This window comes from Pieris brassicae, chromosome 6 (assembly GCF_905147105.1).
Source record: "Pieris brassicae chromosome 6, ilPieBrab1.1, whole genome shotgun sequence".
In the NCBI taxonomy this organism is placed as follows: Eukaryota; Metazoa; Arthropoda; class Insecta; order Lepidoptera; family Pieridae; genus Pieris; species Pieris brassicae.
Genome location: NC_059670.1, coordinates 6,171,783 through 6,186,960, shown reverse-complemented (window position 1 = coordinate 6,186,960; position 15,178 = coordinate 6,171,783). Strand labels below are relative to the sequence as shown.

The 15,178-nt window shown below is 33.3% G+C and overlaps 4 protein-coding genes across 5 annotated transcripts in view; 3 read left to right on the top strand and 1 right to left on the bottom strand.

Annotated features, from left to right (window-relative positions):
- The first annotated feature begins 671 nt into the window (after window positions 1–671).
- LOC123710691 (S-methyl-5'-thioadenosine phosphorylase-like) lies at window positions 672–7,420 on the top strand. Its single transcript, XM_045662774.1, has 8 exons — window positions 672–899; window positions 2,678–2,853; window positions 3,137–3,274; window positions 3,887–4,066; window positions 4,768–4,843; window positions 5,551–5,637; window positions 6,801–6,923; window positions 7,312–7,420. The coding sequence occupies exons 1-8, from the start codon at window positions 876–878 to the stop codon at window positions 7,345–7,347; spliced, it is 840 nt and encodes a 279-aa protein (XP_045518730.1). The 5' UTR covers window positions 672–875; the 3' UTR covers window positions 7,348–7,420.
- On the top strand, window positions 994–2,128 carry LOC123710690 (cytochrome c oxidase assembly factor 7 homolog). The gene is made up of 2 exons (XM_045662773.1): window positions 994–1,493; window positions 1,667–2,128. Exons 1-2 carry the CDS (start codon window positions 1,106–1,108, stop codon window positions 2,032–2,034), a joined length of 756 nt encoding a protein of 251 aa, XP_045518729.1. The 5' UTR covers window positions 994–1,105; the 3' UTR covers window positions 2,035–2,128.
- Window positions 7,421–9,085: 1,665 nt separating the features above from the next.
- Window positions 9,086–10,550, top strand: LOC123710776 (heme oxygenase 1). The gene is made up of 4 exons (XM_045662960.1): window positions 9,086–9,322; window positions 9,404–9,536; window positions 9,613–9,824; window positions 9,990–10,550. Exons 1-4 carry the CDS (start codon window positions 9,220–9,222, stop codon window positions 10,277–10,279), a joined length of 738 nt encoding a protein of 245 aa, XP_045518916.1. The 5' UTR covers window positions 9,086–9,219; the 3' UTR covers window positions 10,280–10,550.
- A 162-nt stretch (window positions 10,551–10,712) lies between these two features.
- Window positions 10,713–15,178, bottom strand: part of LOC123710774 — a 50,554-nt gene continuing 46,088 nt past the window's right edge. For both annotated transcript variants that reach the window (XM_045662957.1, XM_045662959.1), the window contains 6 exons: window positions 13,952–14,073; window positions 13,352–13,500; window positions 13,044–13,155; window positions 12,515–12,646; window positions 12,116–12,282; window positions 10,713–11,823 (listed from right to left, as the gene is read on the bottom strand). In XM_045662957.1, the coding sequence (XP_045518913.1) occupies window positions 11,737–11,823; window positions 12,116–12,282; window positions 12,515–12,646; window positions 13,044–13,155; window positions 13,352–13,500; window positions 13,952–14,073 (769 nt within the window). In that variant the 3' untranslated portion in view covers window positions 10,713–11,736. The remainder of the gene's footprint in view (window positions 11,824–12,115; window positions 12,283–12,514; window positions 12,647–13,043; window positions 13,156–13,351; window positions 13,501–13,951; window positions 14,074–15,178) is intronic.

Genomic DNA, 15,178 nt, shown 5'->3' with positions numbered 1-15,178 from the left:
CGAAGTCCTGCTTTTTAGACGATTGACCACCCCGCCGCAGCCCTAGCCGAGGTCTGAGTCTCGCAGAAGGCGCGCTTGCACTAGTCGCGGGAAAAGCCCATTCCGGACAATCTACGCTGGCTAAAACAGCCCGAGCTGAGCTGTCCTTGTCCTTCTAGCCAACAGCGAGATTCAATTCTTTAAAAAAAATAGAAAAATATCTTATTCCTCTAGGTTGGAGGAACCGTCCTTTTTCCACAATAGCCTCGTTAATTTAAGACCGAAGAATGTTGATTAAAGTCGCCTAAAGATTTTGCCTAAAATGAAATATATATATACTATACTATATATATATGCTGAATAATAATATTAAATAAAAAGGTGTTTTCTGGTATTCTAAATGTTAGGGAGAAGATAATTTGTAAATTTAAGTGTCAATCGAATAAACGATTGAATTTCATCATGCATCATATAGGTTTGATGAAAAATAAATTATAGTTTCTTGTATTCAAAAAAGAAGAAACGTGTCTTATTTAAAAAAAAAACTGAGTTACTTTAGAGAACAGTTGCGCTGGCGAATTTAAACATTCTTCCATGTTTATATTCTAACCTACGTAAGTTTTTATCTGTGACTACATATAAGAGCGGCAGTCATTGACAATCGTACAAAAAATATATATCGATGTATGAAATAGTATTCTGTGAATATTGTGTACTATACTGCCGAAAGTTACAATAATGGCAATAAAGTTGTAGTTACACATTGTTATTTTAATTCAATTAGTATTTAGTGCTTCTATAACGTTTCTCTTGTGTAAAATATTTATTTAATTTAAAATTTTCAATAAACAGTAGTACGAATATTCAAGTCGGTATTAATAAAATATATTAAAAGCATGGGTGATTGTAAGAAAATTAAGGTAAATAACTTTAAATATTTAACTATTTATTCGTTAATACAGGTTAACTATTAATTTGAAATAATTTAATGAGAAAAGTTGTTCAACGATATGTTTACATAGTGATAAGCGTTATCATTTTGACATATTTCAAAAGTTCCAATATCGTAGTATTATCTAACCTCTTAGGGGTCGATTTTTATCTAATATCACAAAATTATTACGAAATGTCGGGCTATGATTTAAAAAAAGAAGAAGAGGTCAAGGAGTTTGTAGAAAACCTCGGCATTGAGTACAGATTTGGATGTTATAAAGAGAAAAAGCCTGAAGTATGCCATCTCCTAGGAGATTATTTAGAAGCCATAAAGAAGGATTTCCAAAAAGCAGCAACAGTGTTTAAAAGCAATTGTTTAGATTACAATTACGGTAAATCATGCCTGAAGTATGGAAATTATAAATTAATCGGTAAAGGCAGTAATAAGAGTGATCCTGCTGAAGCTCTAAAATATTTCGAGAAAGGTTGTGAAAATAATGATCCCACATCTTGTCTTCATGCTGGCTTACTCTTGACGGCCTTAAGCCCTGATGAATCCGTTAAACGAGATGTTCCGAAAGGTAAATTATTGAAATTTAGTTCATTATATCAAAACACTGTTACACAATTAATCTTGTCAATGTTTTAACATTACAATAAATACATTTTTAAATAATTTTTATTTTAAAACATCAGAAACATTAAAGTTTAATTTTTTTATGGAATATTTTTTATAAGTTCTTGCATTTTCTAGGTTATAATTACTTAAAGAAAGCTTGTGATAACAGAGAGAACATGGCATGCCACTATCTCTCAGGAATGTACTTAACTGGAGTTCCCAAAAACCCAAAAGAGTATAACCCTCACAAACCTGAGAAGAATAAAAACTTAGATTTTTTGATCAAACCAGATATGAAACAAGCATTTTCGTTTGCTCTGAAAGGTTGTGAGCTAGGACATATTTATGCTTGCGCGAATGTTAGTCTTATGTATAAAAAAGGAGATGGAGTAGAGAAAGACTTAGAACAGTCAAAGAAATATTTCACAATAGCACAATCTCTTCAAAATGCTCACGAACAAACAAAGGAAGTCAAATTTCAACAAGGCCTTGATGATAAGTGAAATGGATGTTAAATAGTTGTTTGTTATATGTATTTGTTGTTGTGTAGAGGGCAGATTAAAATATTATTTATCAATAAATGGTGTATTTGTTCTATTGACAATCATTTTATACAATTTTTTTAAGGTGACGTACCTTCTCAAGCTACCAACATTATGATTATAACTACTACAGTAGTTAATATCTTAAAATTGCATTTTTAATGTATGTAAATAAATTTGTGTCAATTAAACTTGGACAACTTGAACGAAAGTAATAATAAGATCTGCATTTTAGTAGTCAAAGTAGTGGTTACTAGGTTTTCCATTAAATTTTTAGAAACCTTTAAAATTAATCTACTTGTACATTTGACCCTTAATATATTCATAAATTTTCTTACATTTAAATTTCTTGTTTTTTGCTTTATCAAAAATTGTTATTTGAAGTATCAAACAAACAGTATTGTTAACGTAAAAAAATATATTTCACACTTTTATTATGTTCGTTGAGTTTCATGTTGAGATTATATATGAAGGAGTTAATCATAAATAGATGTTAGATTTTTGGTAAAGACAAAAGATATTATAAACGGTTTAAGTGAATGCTGGATTTTGTTGCTACAATATTTCTGTCATGTTTTGGCTATATGAATTGTTTATACTTTAGATTGGCATAATTGGAGGATCAGGGTTTGATGAACCGGGATTATTTGAAAATCCCGTTGAACGCGTGGTTTCTACGCCCTTCGGCAACCCTTCTGATGTATTACTTGAAGGACTTATTAAGGGAGTTCCTTGTGTAATTTTGGCAAGACATGGACGGAAACATCAGTTTCAGCCAAGGTATTAAAAATAGTTATTTTTTGTATTTAATCACAACATCTGTAGGGTCCGCTAGTATTATAGAATTACATTGCATTGCATCATATATTGCATATAGATGATAGACTCCATCTCAATGACAGAAAAACATATCTATAAAAAAATAATTGTTTTAAATTAACTTTACTTGAATCTCTGTTATCTTACATGTTTATTACCTTAAATTGATTAATGACTCGGTCGTGAATCGTTATTTAACTGAGTCAGTGAAACCAATTTTTATCGTCAATTGTTTCAAATGCAGTGACGTGAATTATCGTGCAAATATCTGGGCTTTGAAGGAAGTGGGGTGTACTCACGTGTTGGCAACTACGGCCACCGGCAGTCTGCACGAAGATTATCAGCCCGGCTCGCTGGTTATCGTAGATGACTTTATTGATCGGTAAGTTTTTGAACTAAAATAGGAACGAATATTTTTCATAAGTCAAAGAAGTCAAAATCAAGGTATTTCTTTTTGGTCTTGGCCTCAGATTACTGAACATACCATTTGTTATTTTTTGCTAGACGAATAGGTCAGTATTCTATGCCCGACACACGACTTTTTAGGTCTAAGGCATGTCTGATTTTTCTTTTACCGTATGAGCACTAAATGCACATAAGCAGAAAAATGCACAGCCGTGGATCGAACTTACGACCTCAGCGATGAGAGCCACATTCAAGCCACTAGGCCAACTCCTGCCAAACTGGAAATTGCTAGTGGTGCCATGGGGTTTAAGTGGGTGTACACAGAAGCTGGAGCACATAGCACCACAAAGCAGGCTCGCCGTGATAAAAGAAAACTCAGGCTTTTAGCGTGATTATTTCAATAAAGATTCTTAGCTTTAATATGTACGTTGTATATTTTGGACTTATTAAAACTATACGTATATACCATTAATTCAAAGTATTTAAATGATAAAAATGTCCTTAATGCATAACAAACATCAAATATTTGTTTTATTATATGAAAGTTGAGTCTAAAACATCATTGAAGTCGTATTTTTCTTGTTCCTAGGACTTGGGGGAGAAAATGTACTTTTTACGATCGAACCGAAGGTGGGCCCAAAGGCGTCTGCCACCTTCCAATGAGTCCTGCTTTTTGTGAAGTAGCACGCAATGCTTTGTCGACCGCCGCACGCGCACGGAATTATCCGTGTCACCACAAGGGAACTATTGTTACTATACAGGGACCAAGGTGATATAATTAACTAATCATTGCTTCGATAACTTATTTTATTTATTTACAAAGGCTTGCCAACGTTCGGCACACTGATACATTGGTACATTAAGGTAAAAAATACAATATTTGGGATAAGTACTTATAGGCAAACACATGGAAGGGAATAATACATTCATTCATAAATAACAAAGGAAACATCATTTCAAAGTGTGAGGGGAGCAACTATGAATACACAAACTTATCTCGTTATCAGAATGGTCAACCTGGATATTGTTGAGATTGAACCGCGTTCTTCTGAAAGAACCCTTCTTTCAAATAAATACAAACATTTTCTACTATTCTCCAATGGAAATATCTTAATGTTCTCTAACCGAGTTTTGTATATTGGCAGCTGTTTTCGACATTCAACCAGGGAAAAAATATTTTATATATTATGCCCAGATCGCGATTCTTTTCAGCTGTATGGTCTTTTTTACAATTTCATTCAATTCGATTTAAGTCCGTTCAGTTATCACAATTAGCACCCGTTCACGGTACGACGCATGGCCAGCGAAACCCCCCCACCCCCATCATATTGTTGGGAGAGACATTCCGACAAATCATCATGAGTTTAAATAACCAAAAGGAAATTGGAATTAATAATTATTTTCCATAGGTACATACAATTCTATCATTACGACAGAGTTTTATTTATTAATCTGATAAAACCCCATCAGATTTTCAAGCCGGGCGGAGAGTCTTATGCACCGTCAGTGGGGAGGTCATCTGGTCAATATGACAACAGTCCCAGAGGTATGTATCACTCTAATATTTTATGAAATGAATTGTATCTTAGACGGATCGGATCTACATTATTTGTATTGTATCTTCTTCTTGTATCTTTGTTCTAAATGATTCTACAACGATTAATATAAAATTTTAAGGATTAATGTAGATGTGTTTGAACCTAGCCCAATTAGGTCACAGTATTTCAACCAACAAAACTCGCGTCTGTTAAATGATCTTACTTTTGACAAACTGAAGTATTTTGTATGTATTCGTTAATTTATTCATAATTAAAAGATATAAATGTGCTCTTTTTTGTTTATACGTATTGATACAGGGTAACACTGCCAGAGCGCTCTAAAAATTGCTGACGAAGACTGATCATTATTTTCCTAATAGTTAGTAATTTTACAAAAAAACATTAAATGGGGTTTCTTCAATTAATAAAGTTCCTAGACAATATATAATTAATTCGGTTTCACTGTCCATCAATAAAAAGCTTTTATTTAAGTACTACACTACACTACACCCTAACTACACAACTATAACCATGTCATATATGTTTTACACTAGTACTCAACCTCTGACGGAGTGAAGTATTCCTGTCTTCCACTTATCCCTATTCCTCGCGACAATTTTTAATGTGTTTGTAATTCAATTAAAAATAAATAAATAAATATTGGAGATTATCTTTCCCTAATAATAATTTCCTACGTTTTCTTTGCCATATACAGGTTGTGTTAGCCAAAGAAGCCGGTTTGAGTTATGCTGCGGTTGCTCTTGTCACAGATTATGACTGTTGGAGGGATAACGAGAAATCGGTAAGTTAAAGTAGGAATAAGCCCTAGTTGATGAAATAACTAATTTATGAAATGGTTTTGCTGACATTAATTACAAGTCGGGGATTTCACATGTTGGACATTCCATATGACATGAAAAAACGAGTTGAGCATGACCTACAGACCCGATCTGAAACGCTAGTTTGGCTCTGTACTTTTAGAGAGGTCTTGTTTGTGGACAGAGAAGGATGAGGTATTTGCCACCGCGGCTAATAAATGGACTACCTGGTCTATTATTAGATAGCTTAGCGTTAAACAACATAAAACAGCCTTGGTCACGCTCCTATCAAGACAACTATTGTTACATCAATACAAACCAAGGTGTTTTTAAAATGCAATAAACCATGATTTAGATTTTATTATTGTGTAAAAAAAATATTGACGGAACTTTTACAGGGTCGTTTAAAATGATAGGTAGTTGGTAAGTTGTACATTGCATCGAGCGGTCCTGATGGATATGTCGCAGCCAACTAGCTTTATTAGCCGTTTAAGTAGCGGCCTGAAATATGGTCAGCCATTTGATCGAACGGTTAGGCAAATGACTTGGATTGATGACGTTTCATTACTTGCCTACGAGCTCAAACTCGAAACGAAACTCTTCTAACTGTCAACCACTCACAAACCACAACTTTGATGGTGTTTGTTTAGTTACAATAATAATGTCAATTTGACTTAAGCAATTTAATTTTAAAAGAAATATTTTTAATGTCATGTTTCATCTTTTTTATTTATGCCAAATAATGACTGTATCGTACGAATAGCCTAAACATTAGCCAGCCGGTTTATTAAATGTTGTAACAAACGCTACGGCTGAGTATCTTTCAGGCCGTTTACTTAAAAGGCTAGGCTGTTAATTGAACGTCTAATTAAGTTAGTTGGCTACGACAGATAGATAAACTCAGTATCGTTTGCGTTTCCACCATACCACTATTAACTATTTCTTTATAAACGATAATAGATTTGTTGAGTTCACATAGACGCTATGTCTGTTCTTTCGTATTCAATAAAAAAATATTAAGTATTATAAGTATGTGAAGACTTTGTAGATTTGTCACTGTGTATTAATGTTTTCTATTTGAAATAGTTCTATTATCAAGTAAATAGCCATTTAATACATAATAAATAATAATACACAATATAAATAGGTATGTGTTAGTGACGTCCTAGAGGCATTCGCTAAGAACGTCAAAAAAGCAGCTGACGTCATAGTGGACGCTATTCAAATACTTGCTGCTTCCACAGACCATCCCTATTTAACAGCACATAAGGTAAGCTCAAATATAAACATTCGTTAATTTTATATAAAGTATCCTGATTTTTTGGTCATGTCATTTCATGGTCAAGTTTTGAGAACGACTTATTGATTTTGTTTGCCTTGATTCACAAAGCATAAGGTTTTTTTTTAAATATTTTAATCTGCGTGTTTGATATTTTGAACTGATAGTTAAGACATAATCCGAAGAAAGCCATAAATCAAAAGCCCGATAGACGACTACAGCGAAAGATTTTCCTTAGCCCAAATTATTATGTATAAAGAAACATTTTTTTTAAAGTCTGTCAAAGTTTACTAATTTTAAATTTTAGAGTAGTCACTTTATATAGATATTGGTTTGTATTTTCGTATTGCATAACAATTAATTTTTATTTCTGTTTCAGGAATTAGTAACATCCGCCATAATGCTTAAGGAATAACGTCAAAGCGAAGAATGCGTAAATAAAATAATACAGTTGCTTGTATTTTTTTGTAAAAAATGATGGAATGTTATGCTACTTATTTTATTTATTACGTTAATATGAACCTTTTAGAGCTAATATACATATAAACAATTGTCTTATACACAATAGTTGCTATAAGTTTTATTGTTCATAAAAATAGAAGTTTAAAAATAATTTCAGTTATATTCCAATTTCATATTGCCGCTAAAATAAATTAACCCTACATACATTAATTCATAAAACAGTAATTTTATCGTTGTAAAATGACCTTGTAAGACATACACATCATACACTGTAGTTCAATCAGTTAAAAGACAAAAATCCATATGGTTTTTTAAGAATTTGAGGCATCACTTTGTCTGCCACGAAACACAGTGATAGAAAATTAATTTAATACAAAGATTGAGTCGGTATTTATTACGAGTACTATAATTATGGAAGCTACTATTCTTTTTATAGATATCTGCATTTTTCGCACATACAAAATATTCTCATAAATGGACTTGCCAATGTCAAAATATGTAATTCTTTAAACTTCCTTCGGACTGACGATTCCCGTGAGGATAATAGGGAATACTATATGTATACGTAGAGCCTGTATCTATCTGAAAGTGGTTGGAACAATTTTCTATATCTTCCATGGATGCTGCCAGAAGAACTTGTCGTCGGCATACCGTAAGTTCGCTATCCCCTTTCCGCTCACTAGGAAACCATTTTTCCAATTGTCCATGGTCATCCGATTAATGTACTCTCCATTTACCATAAATAGTGTAGGGAACAAGATGCTTCCCTATCTCACACCTTTTTTTGTTTGTAGTAGAAGTAGGAAGGATGCTGAATAAGTCATATGTTATTTGTATAATGTAAAAGTTCACGACTAAAACTACAAAATGTTCAGAAGCTCTTATCTCATATAATACATACCACATTTTAGGACATTGTACATAGTCAAAGGCTTTTAAATAGTCTACAAAACATAAGGTCACGGGGGTTTTGAATTCCCTACTCTTTTTGATGATGTGGCGAATGTTGAATTCGCCTTAGCCTCTAACAAAGTCTGCCTGCTCTTGTCGGGTGAGAAAGTAAATAAGACGTAAATTTACACGAGGAGGATCTTACTCGCATAAGATATTAAGACTAATAGTTATGTAATTCCCACAGTCTTTAGGTGAGTCTTTCTTGCGCAGAGGGGTTATGAAATATTTAATTACGGGTTTCACTAGCATGTATCTTACAGCTGTTTCTTCGATCATTTCTTTGAGACCATGCCATTTGCTATCTGTCTCTTCACTTTGAAACTCATCTGTTCTCCGTGCATGCCTTGTCTAAAGTCCTATCTTTACATATTATCTTGAAACACACTTTAACAGTTGCCATAAGGAGCTAATAATCGGACATTCAGCACCCAGAATAGTTATGATATTACTAAGATGTAGTCCATTTGTTCCGACATTAGTCGCCAAGGGATATCCAGGTACTACTTTACCATCAACAATACCTGGTGAGGTAGTTCTTTTAGGGTCATAGTTAGCTTTTCGTAAAAGTTATCGAGTTCTTCTTTAATAGCGATGTGTCATATATACCTCCACAAACTTTAGTTTGCACGATTATGGTGTTATTTAAAGATCGCAAACTGGCTTATATACTATGTAGGTATCATATAGTCTGTGACAATGATCGAAACATCTTTGATAAGTGATTGAAACTGTAACTGTAATTGAACCGATAACGTTGTAGTCTGTACTCGGAACTTTCAAAAAATAAAAACAACAAAAAAAAATAAGTGTTGTGACTTGTGAAATCGTGAATATTTATTTTTTAAAATTGTCGAGAAAATTTGTGTTTAATATGGCTCAAATTTGTGGTGAACCTTTTACTACTCGCATGAGGAAAGCTACACGAAAAATTCATTCCGTGAGTGATGCAATGGTTAATGCAAAATTTGCGATTTGTAAGTGGTATTGCATATTATTTATAACTTTTCGTCATTAATGATACTTCCTCTCTACCTTATTTTATGATATGTTTTTAGCATTACGTGATGAAAAAGTATGGGGTGGAGGACTGTATGTATTTTACCATATATTCGCTTATCTGGAAGATGCGACCAAAAGATTGAACTCGTCAGACTTTGATAGATTATTTGTTCACAAACTCTTGTATAGGTATGGCTCTTAATGGTTTACTTGTGAATTTACAATAGGTTTAGTTTATGAAATCTACATTATTCTTACTTGACAGAAAAGTGGCCTTTGAAGAAGACCTTGCACATTATCTGGGTCCAGATTGGAAGTCTCTGCCTAAGTCTAATGCTTTAGAAAATTATTTAGAACACCTGCAAAACTTAGAAAAAGAGAACCCGCAGCTTCTAATGGCTTATATCTATCATTTATATCTGGGCTTACTTAGTGGTGGACAGATCCTTGCAAAGAAACGCAAAATGTTTGGAGATAGTAAGTTTTGCTCATTTTAGTTTTAGTACAGTATAAATGAGTAAGTTGCGTCTCATCTATTCAACTTGATATATAATTAACAATTAAATTGTAGTAAGTTGATTCATTCTAAATTGCTATGTTATGTAAGTCATGACTACATGTTTATTTATATATATATTTTAGAAGGTGATGCAACAGCTGGATACAATGATAAAGTGACAGATTTCACTGGAGTAGATATAGCTCAATTGAAGAATGACTTTAAAACTGCAATGAATGAAATTGCTGAAAAGATGACTGAAGAGGAGAAAGACGCATTTATAGAGGAAAGCAACCAAGTGTTTTTAATGAATAATCTGATTGTCAACTCAGTGGGGGGTCAGAATAAAGTTCTCTGCAATTTAATGTATAAGGCATCAGCTGTTCTCTTAGTAGTAATTAGTGTTGTTATGGTATATAAATTACAAAAATAAACTTGGGAAGCACTGTTCCTTTCTCATATTTAGCTTTTTATAGTTTAAAAGTATATCGACAATGTTATATTAATTTTTAGCAGAAGTAATATAGGAAATATGTGAAACATTTAGTAACAAGTATTTCCAATTTTGTGATTTGTATATGCTGATGCTGAACATATACATTAGTTCCTCTCATTGTGATTATTAATTTTAGTTGACATGTAAGAAAAATACTTTATGTAGTTATTTTTGTTGATAAAGACTGATTCTAATATTTTTTTATTAACCTCACAACATATTTAAATGTAATTTAATTTACATCGAAATTTAAAATGAAGTGTATTTGCCAATGTGACAACAATCTAAAGTTAAATAAAATTGGATATATGTATAACATTTGAATCTTAAGAAAATAAGCAAACTATGTAAAAATAATTTATTGCAAGCATTAAAATAAAACAATAAATTATTACACTAAATAAGTAATCGTCATAAAATTAAATACATTAAGATATAATCCTTAATTTAGTTATTAATTATACAAGGCTTATACAATACATTTATAAATGTAACACTTTAGGGTTGTAGTCACATCTTGGTCAAGTTGTAGGGTCCATATTCAGAATAGAGAAATTTAACATTTTTGTTTCCTATCAATAATAAAATATGTAATTCAGTTAATTGTAAATTATTGTAGGTTTAAATTGAAATTAAGGCAGGTTTGGAAGAAATATGAAAAATATGTTTAAAAAGATATTGGGCATTGAAGCTACACAAATCTTTTTCATATTAATCTGTGAAAGATTTGTGATATTTTTTTTTGTTTTTCTGTTTACCTGAATTTTGAACCCTTTATTTTATTAAAAATAGTCTAAAGGTGGGTACTGACCAATGTTACGAGGTGTAATGTAACATTCGCATCGAGCATGTAACGCTGTTCTAAAATCGGCGTAACATGCTCGTCAAAACTCTGTGCTCGGCTTTGGCTGCCAGTGTTGTGAACACAGGCACATGGCCGACAGCGAGGACATGATAATGCCTTTCATTCTAGTTAATTATTGTATCATCCAAATTAATAAGAAGAAAAAACGTTACTGGACATCAAACCTATTTAAAAACGGAGGCGTGTGTGGTGGTTTGTCATTGATTGCAATATTAAAAAATCAAATGATTACTGGACAGTATAAAACTTTGTACGCATGTCTCCGATCGATTTTGAAGAACTGTTGAATTGATTTGGATCAAAAGTATTTAAAAAAAATACACTAACTGAACCGCGCAACAGTCAAAGGATTTTCCGAAAAACCGATAACGAGCGGCTCGTTGCTTGCTGGTTTCCCCGTAACACGACGTACTGACTGCACGAATGCTCGCTGTGTAACATGTTACATTACACCTCGTAAAGTTGGTCAGTACCCACCTTAAGGTTTTGGTTCATAAACATATTTTAATTGCTATAATAAACTAGACTATCACGTAAATGACGGCAGACTGGGTGGGTCCATTGCTAGATCTATGAGTTCGTCGATGTCTTCAGTGTTCCAAAATGATAGCTCCAACTAAAAATATACTCATATTTATTTAAGTGTCTCGTAAAATTATTGCAATATTTATATAAGTGGGTTTGAGAAGTATCTCGTTGACTATGCAATTCATGAAATATTTAGTAAACCAATTTTTTTTAGTATGTCAGTAAGGTTTTACCTAAGAATACAACAAGACTCGGGAACGTCAAACCTACATCTTTCAAAATTTTGACACTAGTCAGACGAGATTTTAAAGAACATTAAGCAGTATAGAGTTGAGACTAATGTGTTTCTTATACTTTAGCAATTAAAGACTTAATGTTACCGGGTCATGTGAAGTGCATGGTCGGCAGTGGAGCCTGGCCGCTCGGCACTCGCAGCGAGGGGCCGCGCACACGCTGGAAGACCGAACCGCTCTCGCCCCTACAACGGTGGCAAAGCGACGCGCCGCCCCACGCTCACCTTGTAACTTGCCGCCCGCCCAAATTGTACCTGCGACAACCAATTAAAATACATGTTTGTAACTCCTTACGAAAGTATATAGATAATATATGTGTAAGTATACTCGATAGAATTTAAGTTAATTTAATTAATTAAAGTAAACTGAATCAGATTTTGCGTGATGGGAAAAGTTGTCATAAGTATCACATATTATCATAATAACTTATTTGCCGGAAGCAGAACCATCTGTGTTAATAATATTTAATAACTAAGTTTACTGTACCATTGGATTCAAGTGCTAGTGAGGTGCACAATCCCAGTTTGTCTTTAGGCAACTTCACTTGTTTCCTCAATCCGGCGTCGCCTACGACTCTTTCGTAATCCTTGTTTGTGTACGCCAGAGTACTGTCAACACCTAGAAGTATAATCATTATGCGATTAGCTTTTTATTTTTCAAGACAGTATCTAGAAAGTGAAATCATATCACCGTTTTGATCGTACTAATATGTACTACGGTGTGTTCAACCAAAGTCCTCAATTTTTCAAATTTAAATATGAAGTTTAATAATATATCCGGAAAATAGTAAATTTTCTTTATGCAATTTAGTTTAATTAGAATACAAGTTCATGTGAGTTTTTGGCCCTTCGATCTTTTCTATAGTTAAAAATTATTTGGTCTCAGAAGCGGTGAGTTTACTTTAAAGTAATGCCGAGGGCCTTAAATTCCTGCATTATTATAACAAATGGTAAAAATTATCAAAATTGCTACCGCCGAGGGAGTTTTTACTTATTATTTAAACAAGTTCACTTACCAAAAAGATATTTTGCCACTCGTTTTTTGGACAGCGTGAAATCCTCATCCATGAGTATGTGCAAAGTGATGGAGTTTTCCATCAGGTGGTGGTATATAGTTGAATAGTCCAACTGAAAAAAATAAACACCGATACTAACTGGAGCCAGCTTAACTTGTGCTTAGCTACTGCGCATCTATTTATTTAGCAAGGTACCTAACTTTATTCAAATTAATAGGATCCTAGGACAAAGTCGTTCGATTTTAATATATATTCTATCTAATATTTATTTCACTGAAAAACTGAACCTTCTTAGATTATATTCTTACCTCACTTCGACTAGCGTCGCACTTAGTACAGGGCATAAGGAAAAGAGCTCGCGGTGCTGCCGCTCTGAACGGAAGTCCGCTCGCGAATCGTATAGCCGCGAACACGTCTGAACGAACCGTACGATTTCCACGGACTAAGTCACTTTTTTCTATAAAACAAATATAGACAATATGCAAAATATAAAATACAAATTTGTTAGAATTACAGACTAGCTAAATAAGGATTTATGTTATGCAATGCTTCAAAATTGAACACTCCTATTTCAAAATTTTTAGGTTACCGAGGCCTCTTTAAGATTATATAAAGGACTTTCTGTTAGCATTATGTATACTTATTAATTATATCACAGAGGTCAATAGTTGGTTCTTTGTGTAACTTCTTTTTGTTTTTTATGTGTGGACATGTTAGTGCGGCAAAACACCAATGATAATGATAATTTTGTTATTGAGAAAGCAAGTAACAACACGTTCTAGTACAAAATTCCACCAAATTTCCAAACATTTGTGTTACAATTTGGCGTAAAATATCATATATAATGAATAATTATCTACTTATTAAAGTAAAACATTGTTTGTTTTAAACAATAAAAGTAATCTCACCTATAGTAAATGTGTCAAAGTGCCGTGGTATGTCCACCGTATTCGTGAACAATTTATTCTGATGATACAGAGCTCGTGGCTTGCGGTAAACCCCGCTGCCTCCATACACCACTACAGCGTATCTAAATATTAAAAGCATTTTAATTATTAAAATTAATCATACAATTATCAGCTTAATACAGTTTTAAAATATTAATCTACATATATTTTTTATCTATATAAATATGGTCCAATTTAGATTCCCTTTGAAACTCCCTTAGATCAGATATACACTTAGTCTGGCCATAAATACTGTTCCAATTAAAAATTAAAATATTACATTTGAATTTAGAATCTGTCATTTTTATATTGTTCATTAGGTTTTCTCATTTTGGCGCCAATACATTGTAGAATATTTTGCGATATTAAATTGGAGTGTGGTGATAAAGAGAATCGCTGAGATTACATTACACACAGTAGGTAAGAGCCAAAAGCAATTTTTAAAACTGTCCCCATTCGCTTGGTATCAGTAAAATGTTTGAGTACCGGGCTATTAATAGGTACAACGAGACGTCCTCTGTTTGTGACAGAAAAAGATCTAGCCTTCCACGTAGTGTTCGTACGAAAAAGGTGGTCAAAGCAGTAAAGGAAAGAATTCGAAGAAATCCTGTCTGAAAGCAAAAGATTTTATCTCGGGAGATGAAAATAGACACCTAGATCCGTGTCACGTATTTTAATAGATGACTTAGGACTAGTACCCTTTAAGAGACGTACTTGTCATTTCTTAACTGATATTTAAAAAAATAATAGGGTGGTAAAACCGTAACAACTACTGAAGCGGTACGCCAAGGGAGGTCACAGAAAAAAAATGTTTATGGATGAGATTTTTTTCACAATTGAGCAACATTTTAACAAACAATATGACCGGATTTATGCTCGAAGCTCTAAGGAAGCTTTCCAATTAGTCGACAACGCAACATTGCCCATTATACGACTTCAGCGATGGTTTGGTGGGGTATTAGCTATGAAGGAGTGACTGAGCCATACTTTTATGAAAAAGGTATCAAAACAACAGCAAAGTGTACAGATATATATATAAGATACCATTCTTTAGAAGGTAGTGAAGCCCCTTAACAACACCATGTTCAATAACCAAGAATGGTGCATCCAGAAAGACTCGGCGCCGGGTCATAAAGCTCGTTCTACGCAGTCTTGGTTGGAAACGAACGTCACGGACTTCATCAGAGC

What these genes read in the sequence shown, in the direction of transcription:
- LOC123710691 (XM_045662774.1), top strand. Translation starts at nt 876, where the DNA reads ATGGGTGATTGTAAGAAAATTAAG. An exon ending in GTTACTATACAGGGACCAAG is followed by an intron (nt 4,067 to 4,767) that starts GTGATATAATTA and finishes AAACCCCATCAG; the next exon opens with ATTTTCAAGCCGGGCGGAGA. An exon ending in GGAGGGATAACGAGAAATCG is followed by an intron (nt 5,638 to 6,800) that starts GTAAGTTAAAGT and finishes CAATATAAATAG; the next exon opens with GTATGTGTTAGTGACGTCCT.
- LOC123710690 (XM_045662773.1), top strand. Translation starts at nt 1,106, where the DNA reads ATGTCGGGCTATGATTTAAAAAAAGAAGAAGAGGTCAAGGAGTTTGTA. An exon ending in TAAACGAGATGTTCCGAAAG is followed by an intron (nt 1,494 to 1,666) that starts GTAAATTATTGA and finishes TGCATTTTCTAG; the next exon opens with GTTATAATTACTTAAAGAAA.
- LOC123710776 (XM_045662960.1), top strand. Translation starts at nt 9,220, where the DNA reads ATGGCTCAAATTTGTGGTGAACCTTTTACTACTCGCATGAGGAAAGCT. An exon ending in GTTCACAAACTCTTGTATAG is followed by an intron (nt 9,537 to 9,612) that starts GTATGGCTCTTA and finishes CTTACTTGACAG; the next exon opens with AAAAGTGGCCTTTGAAGAAG. An exon ending in ACGCAAAATGTTTGGAGATA is followed by an intron (nt 9,825 to 9,989) that starts GTAAGTTTTGCT and finishes TATATATTTTAG; the next exon opens with AAGGTGATGCAACAGCTGGA.